The 7235-nt window shown below is 57.5% G+C and overlaps 1 protein-coding gene across 1 annotated transcript in view; it reads left to right on the top strand.

Annotated features, from left to right (window-relative positions):
- Nucleotides 1-1849: 1849 nt before the first annotated feature.
- Nucleotides 1850-7235, top strand: part of LOC123500957 — a gene marked incomplete at its 5' end in the record, with an annotated part of 5798 nt that continues 412 nt past the window's right edge. The window contains 7 exons of the mRNA XM_045249503.1: nt 1850-1920; nt 2011-2209; nt 2428-2744; nt 2848-2940; nt 3765-4369; nt 4458-4781; nt 4925-7235. The exon at nt 4925-7235 is cut by the window's right edge and continues 412 nt beyond it. Coding sequence (XP_045105438.1) covers nt 1850-1920; nt 2011-2209; nt 2428-2744; nt 2848-2940; nt 3765-4369; nt 4458-4781; nt 4925-7235 — 3920 coding nt within the window. The remainder of the gene's footprint in view (nt 1921-2010; nt 2210-2427; nt 2745-2847; nt 2941-3764; nt 4370-4457; nt 4782-4924) is intronic.

Genomic DNA, 7235 nt, shown 5'->3' with positions numbered 1-7235 from the left:
TGGCTGCTGCTGGCTGCTGCTGCTGCTGCTGCTCTCACTGCTGCTGCTGGTGGTGGTGCTGCTGCTGCTGCTGCTACTGCTGCTGCTGCTGCTGCTCACTGCTGCTGCTGCTGCTGCTGCTGCTGCTGCTACACTGCTGCTGCTGCTGCTGCTGCTGCTGCTGCTGCTGCTGCTGCTGCACTACTGCTGCTGCTGCTGCTCACTACTGCTGCTGCTGCTGCTGCTGCTGCTGCTGCTGCTGCTGCTGCTGCTGCTGCTGCTGTGCTGCTGCTGCTGCTGCTGCTGCTGCTGCTGCTGCTGCTGCTGCTGCTGCTGCTGCTGCTGCTGCTGCTGCTGCTGCTGCTGCTGCTGCTGCTGCTGCTGCTGCTGCTGCTGCTGCTGCTGCTGCTGCTGCTGCTGCTGCTGCTGCTGCTACTGCTGCTGCTGCTGCTGCTGCTGCTGCTGCTGCTGCTGCTGCTGCTGCTACTGCTGCTGCTGCTGCTGCTGCTGCTGCTGCTGCTGCTGCTGCTGCTGCTGCTGCTGCAACTGCTGCTGCTGCTGCTGCTGCAACTGCTGCTGCTGCTGCTGCTGCTGCTGCAACAACAACTGCTGCTGCTGCTGCTGCTGCTGCTGCTGCTGCAACTGCTGCTGCTGCTGCTGCTGCTGCTGCTGCTGCTGCTGCTGCTGCTGCTGCTGCTGCTGCTGCTGCTGCTGCTGCTGCTGCTGCACTGCTGCTGCTGCTGCTGCTGCAACCAACAACAACTGCTGCAACAACAACAACAACAACTGCTGCTGCTGCTGCTGCTGCTGCTGCTGCTGCTGCTGCAACTGCTGCAACTGCTGCTGCTGCTGCTGCAACAACAACTGCAACAACTGCTGCTGCTGCAACTGCACAACAACTGCTGCTGCTGCAACAACAACTGCTGCTGCTGCTGCTGCTGCTGCTGCTGCTGCTGCTGCTGCTGCAACTGCTGCTGCAACAACTGCTGCTGCTGCTGCTGCTGCTGCTGCTGCTGCTGCTGCTGCTGCTGCTGCTGCTGCTGCTGCTGCTGCTGCTGCTGCTGCTGCTGCTGCTGCTGCTGCTGCTGCTGCTGCTGCTGCTGCTGCTGCTGCTGCTGCTGCTGCTGCTGCTGCTGCTGCTGCTGCTGCTGCTGCTGCTGCTGCTGCTGCTGCTGCTGCTGCTGCTGCTGCTGCTGCTGCTGCTGCTGCTGCTGCTGCTGCTGCTGCTGCTGCTGCTGCTGCTGCTGCTGCTGCTGCTGCTGCTGCTGCTGCTGCTGCTGCTGCTGCTGCTGCTGCTGCTGCTGCTGCTGCTCTGCTGCTGCTGCTGCTGCTGCTGCTGCTGCTGCTGCTGCTGCTGCTGCTGCTGCTGCTGCTGCTGCTGCTGCTGCTGCTGCTGCTGCTGCCACTGCTGCTGCTGCTGCTGCTGCTGCTGCTGCTGCTGCTGCTGCTGCTGCTGCTGCTGCTGCTGCTGCTGCTGCTGCTGCTGCTGCTGCTGCTGCTGCTGCTGCTGCTGCTGCTGCTGCTGCTGCTGCTGCTGCTGCTGCTGCTGCTGCTGCTGCTGCTGCTGCTGCTGCTGCTGCTGCTGCTGCTGCTGCTGCTGCTGCTGCTGCTGCTGCTGCTGCTGCTGCTGCTGCTGCTGCTACTGCTGCTACTGCTGCTGCTGCTGCTGCTGCTGCTGCTGCTGCTGCTGCTACTGCTGCTGCTGCTGCTGCTGCTGCTGCTGCTGCTGCTGCTACTGCTGCTACTGCTGCTACTGCTGGCTACTACTACTACTACACTACTGCTGCTGCTACTACTGCTGCTGCTTATGTATTGCATTAATGCATATTACTGTGTGCTGGCAACACTGTGTATTTCTCTGCGCATTCAGCTGGCGCGTGAGCCTGTGCTCCAGAGTCGCTACTGGCAGCCATTTCCTACCCTTTGTAGCTCTAAGGACAAGTAAAGAATCTACGTGTACTACGTGTATGTCTGCCCCCTACTTAGGTATACACGCCCTCCATTATACATCCCGCAACCAACATGGCGCAGTGACGACACGCCTTGTCCTGGAGACATCAGTTACGAGGAAAGAACTCCTCCCAGTAGCCCGCGGCGCCATCACGTCCTCCCGCCACCGGCTGTGAGATTGCTGACGTGTGCTACGACTGTGTGCTGTGGACCCGTGGTGTTACGTGACAGTGCAGTGCAGTGCAGCGTGTGGCAGTGTATTACAGTGCAGTGTGCGGCGGTATAGTGCAGTACAGTCCCCGGAGTGTTTGCATCGAGGTGCCGCTTTGTTTCATGGGTTGGTTACGTCTCTTTGCCCAGAAACGTGCGCAGCACGACGCACCTCTGCTCTGCGTCGAGTCCCTCAAGACACTGACTGCACTGCCATTACGAGAGGCGAGCGGCGTGCCGTGAGCCCGCGCATACTCCTTGCTGCACCTCTCCTGCCTGCCTGCCCAGCTGTCTTCCCGCCACACCACGCACACTGACACATTTGCTCTCACATCTACGAGTGATTTCCCGGCATGGCGCGGTCAAAACGACGTCCCAAGCCTCCCAGACGAGTTGAGGAGGAAGATGAGGGGACGCCGGGACAACCAGACAGCCTGTCACAGACGTTGGCTGGTGCTACCGCAGGCGCGGGTGAAGCGGCGGCCCCGGACACCGCCGCCCACCTCCGCCCGCCACCCGCCCATCACCACCACTCCACCCAGGTCGCCACACCATGCACCTTCTCACACACCTGTCTACCCTGATTTCTCAGTATTTTTCCAATGGTTTGCTGACAGGGAGGCGACCGCTCGACGTGAGATGGAGGAACAACGCCGGGAAGACAGAGCTGAGTTTCGTGCTCTGTTAACCAGCCTCACTTCTTCCCAGGGCGCGCTCGGAGCGGCTCCGGTACCCACCCACCTGTGCAGAAAGCAGCTGTCACACCTCCGCCGCCACTGTCACACGACGTGTGAGTGTTTCGTGAGTGGAGGAGACGTTGGGAGGACTACGCGACGATGATCGACTGCCCAGCCTGACGCTGCCTAAACAGAGGATCCAGCTACGTATGTGCCTCACTCTGGAGACGCAGAAGGTGTTGGAGCACACATTACAGGTGTCGCCTATGTTACGGCCCGCCCGAAACATACATTACTACCATCACCTCCTCCGCTTGTTACCTCGTTCGCCACCTATCCGCCTCCCCTTCCACGTCACCGTTTCATGAACCCTTCCACGTCACCGTTTCATGAAGCCCCGCTACTGTCCCGAAGTTGGATTCACGCGGCCCCTTTCGACTCAACCGAAAGTGTTGAGCCAGCTCTTGGCTTTCTGGATTGGAAGTTGAGATCCAAGCCTCAACCAGTGAACACAACGCCTCTTGGGTCTACCGTGGGATCAACCATCACCCAGCATTTCACCACTGCGACACCGCATAAGTATCACTTCCCTCGTCCGTGTTTTCCACATTGCCTCCATATAGGATTAGGATTATTGTTAGGTATTAAGTTGGGTTCTTTATTGTCGTATTTATTACTGTGTTATATGTATATGTGTATGTCATTTTCCTGTGTTTCATGTTATATATCTGTGTTTATTGTTTCTTGTTATATATGTGTCAATTTCATTATGGGTTATTAAAATAGCTTTTAAAGTGACCCCTTTGCATTTCCTCACCAGTTGAACCTGCAGTGTTTTTTCTATTGTTATTGTTCACCGGCTCCCCGATGCCAATCTTACCAGTTTAACCGGTGAATGTAACACCTACCTCTCTCAAGCCAGTTGATGAAGTGCTTGACATTCTCCAGGCTCATATACGTGACTCCAACAACGAGGCATTGCGTCGGCGAGCCTTCACTAGCTGTCGGCAGGCGAGGCGAGCCCTTCTCCGAGTTTCTCGTCAGACTGAAGACCCTGGCGGAGGAATTCGACATCTGTAAGGCTCACCACCTGGACTGTGAAGAGGCATGGATGAAGCACGGTATCTTGACAGGCGTCCACGACGAGGAATTGGTGACCAAGATTGTGTCCCTCGACGCCGCCTCTACTCTTGCTGACGTCATCAACGTATGCAGGGCCCACGAGGCGACGCGGTCAGCCGCCTCTGCCATACGTGCCTCACCTACAGTGTCTGCTGTCTCAACGTATAAACAGACGAAGAAAGCAGCACACAAACCTGGAGTCCCCCCTCGCCAACCTTCACCCACTCATCGGGCGCCTACCTCCTGCAGCAGCTGCGGCAGGCGAGACCACGGCCCGAAGGGCTGCCCAGCAACAGGTGTTACGTGCAGAGGTTGTGGGAAGACTGGCCACTACGCTTTGATGCCCAAATGCCCAGCCAGGCAGTCTACATGCACTGCTTGTAATCGTCTGGGGCACCTGGAGAAAGTCTGCAAGCAAACCAAGGCAAGGAGTAAGTCGCAGCGACCCGAAGCCGAAAGGAAGAGGAAGACACCCCACCTTCCACGTGGTGCGGTTACAGTCTCTCACAACGGACCCAGGGTCTCATGAGGGCCCACCTGAGGCCTCATGTCAGTCTCCTATCAGTACTCGTGATGACCCGACACCTCCTACTGTACGAGTGGAAGTGTTGCATGACGGTCACTCTGGTAGTCTGGACTTCATTCCCGACACTGGTGCCGACACGACGGTCATCGGCCCACAGCGCTTGAGAATGTTGGGCATCGACAGACAGGCTCTTGGTCCTCCTCCATCCCTTGCCTACTACAACGCTGATGGGACGAAGATGTCTGCTGCCCTCGGTTCGCTCCAGGCCACACTAGTTTACGGCGAGCTGTCTTGTACGGGCTGGATAGATGTGCAGGGTTCGTGGAACACCCACTTCTGTCCCGTGAACACTGTCGTGCTTTGGGGATCGTGCCTCACGACTTCCCTGCTCAGATTTTCTCAGCACGAGGCAGTGTCGCCAGTGTAAGGAGGCGACAAACGCTCCAGCTCCACGTTTCAGCGTGCCTGCGTTACCTCTTCTCAGCACCACTTCCCCAGACGCAGCGAAGAGTAATTCTTGAGGGAGTACCAGGATGTCCTCTTGACAAAGGATTCCACACAGGATGCTCCCTCAAGCCGATGTCTGGACCGCCGATGAGGATCCACTTACGAGACGACGCCCAGCCGTTTGCTGTCCACACGCCGAGGCTTATTCCTTTGGCCTACAGGGACGCAGTGAAAGCTGAGCTGGACTCTATGGTGGCACGAGGCGTTATTGCTCCTGTTGGTGACGTCCCATCTTATTGGTGTCATCCAATGGTTGTTGTGCCGAAACCTGGTGGAGGTGTCAGGATCACTACGGACTTGAGTAAGTTGAACGCACAAGTATCTCGGCCTGCACACCCATCACCCACGCCTTTTGCAGCCATCTGGAGCGTCGATGCCAGGGCACGCTACTTCACCACGATTGACGCGTTGTGTGGATATTGGCAGATACCCTTGCATGAGGACGACCAAGCCCTGACTACGTTCATCACTCCATATGGGCGCTTCAAGTACCTCCGAGGTCCCATGGTTTTCGCAGCCACAGGCGACGCCTTCTGCCTCCGAGGAGACATCGCGCTACAGGGAGTGCCACAGTGTGTCAAAGTCGTGGATGACATTCTCGTGTACGACGAGGATTACTTCACACATCTACGCCACGTTAACGACATCTTGGCCAGATGCCGAGCCCATGACATCACTTTAAATGCCAAAAAGTTTGTGCTGGCGGCTCCATCGGTGTCCTTCTGCGGCTACAGGCTCTCCCATGACGGCATCGCAGCAGACCCTGACAAGGTTCGAGCCATCACTGAGTTTGCTACGCCTGCTACGTTGACCGACCTTAGGTCCTTCATGGGCCTTGTCAACCAGCTCGCCAGCTTCTCGCCCGACCTCGCTGCCACTGCTGCGCCTCTACGCCCACTTTTGAGCCCCAAGAAGTCGTTTGTGTGGACGCCCGACCATGAGCAAGCCTTCCAACGTGTGAAGATGGCCTTGGCCAGCCCACCAGTCCTTGCTGCCTTTGACCCTGCTCTCCTTACGACTCTGCAGACCGATGCTTCCCGCCTGTATGGGCTGGGTTATGCCTTACTGCAGGACCACGGTGGTGGACAGCAGCGTCTCATCCAGTGCGGCTCACGTTTCTTGACGGATACAGAGACCCGATATGCGACGATCGAGTTAGAGATGTTAGCTGTCGTATGGGCCATGGGGAAGACCAAGTTCTACCTCACAGGATTGCAACACTTTAACCTCGTCACCGATCATCGCCCTCTGGTTCCCATCCTAAACAGCTACTCCCTTGACGCTATAGAGAATCCACGTCTACAACGCCTCAAGGAGAAGATCGCCTCGTATATCTTCACAGCTGTATGGCGCCCAGGCAAGGAGCTGTGTATCCAGGACGCTCTATCTCGCTCTCCTGTTGGCTACCCAACGCATGCTGACGAAGTCCTTGGCAATGATACCGGCTTCCAAGTTAGGAGTATCGCTACACTACGTGCGATGGAGTCTCTTGCTCCGTTGGTGCCTCCTGATGTTGCAGAAGCACCTGGCAGTGACCTCGCCCTTGAGGAGCTTCGTAAGGTGGCAACCGAGGACCCCGAGTACGTCCAGCTCCTTTATTTTGTGAAGAACGGATTCCCTATGGACAGGTACGCCCTCCCCAACGTGCTACGCCCGTACTGGAAGTTACGGGAAGACCTCTACTGTGATGAAGATCTCGTCCTGTACGGTGCACGAGTGTTGGTGCCTACAGCTCTACGTCGCCGTGTCTTGGCCCGCCTGCACGACAGCCATCGTGGTGTCGAAGCCACCAAGCGCCGTACTAGGCAGGCTGTGTTCTGGCCAGGCGTGGATGCAGACATTGCCAACACTGTTCGAGCATGTGAGCCGTGCCAGATTCTGCAGCCCAGTCAACAGCAAGAACCAAGACTCTGTGATGACAACCCAACTCGACCATTCGAGTCCATTTCTGCTGATTACTTCTCAGTTGCAGGGAAGACTTTCTTAGTCATTGCAGATCGTCTGTCCGGCTGGCCTGTCGTCGTGTCCTGTGGCACTGATACGACGTCTGCTGCCACCATTCGCCACTTCCGCCGCCTCTTCAGGGACCTGGGTGTTCCTGTACGCCTGCGCACGGACGGTGGCCATCAGTTCGCCAGCCGGGACTTTTCTACGTTCCTCGAGCGCTGGGGAGTCCTTCACGACACATCGAAGCCCCATTACCTACAGTCTAACGGCCATGCCGAGTCTGCAGTGAAGGCCGTGAAGCACTTCATCCAGAAGTT

This window comes from Portunus trituberculatus, unplaced genomic scaffold, assembly GCF_017591435.1.
Source record: "Portunus trituberculatus isolate SZX2019 unplaced genomic scaffold, ASM1759143v1 PGA_scaffold_522__18_contigs__length_968829, whole genome shotgun sequence".
Taxonomy (NCBI): Eukaryota; Metazoa; Arthropoda; class Malacostraca; order Decapoda; family Portunidae; genus Portunus; species Portunus trituberculatus.
Note: the sequence above shows the minus strand (reverse complement) of the source record. Positions and strands in the feature narration are given on the sequence as shown.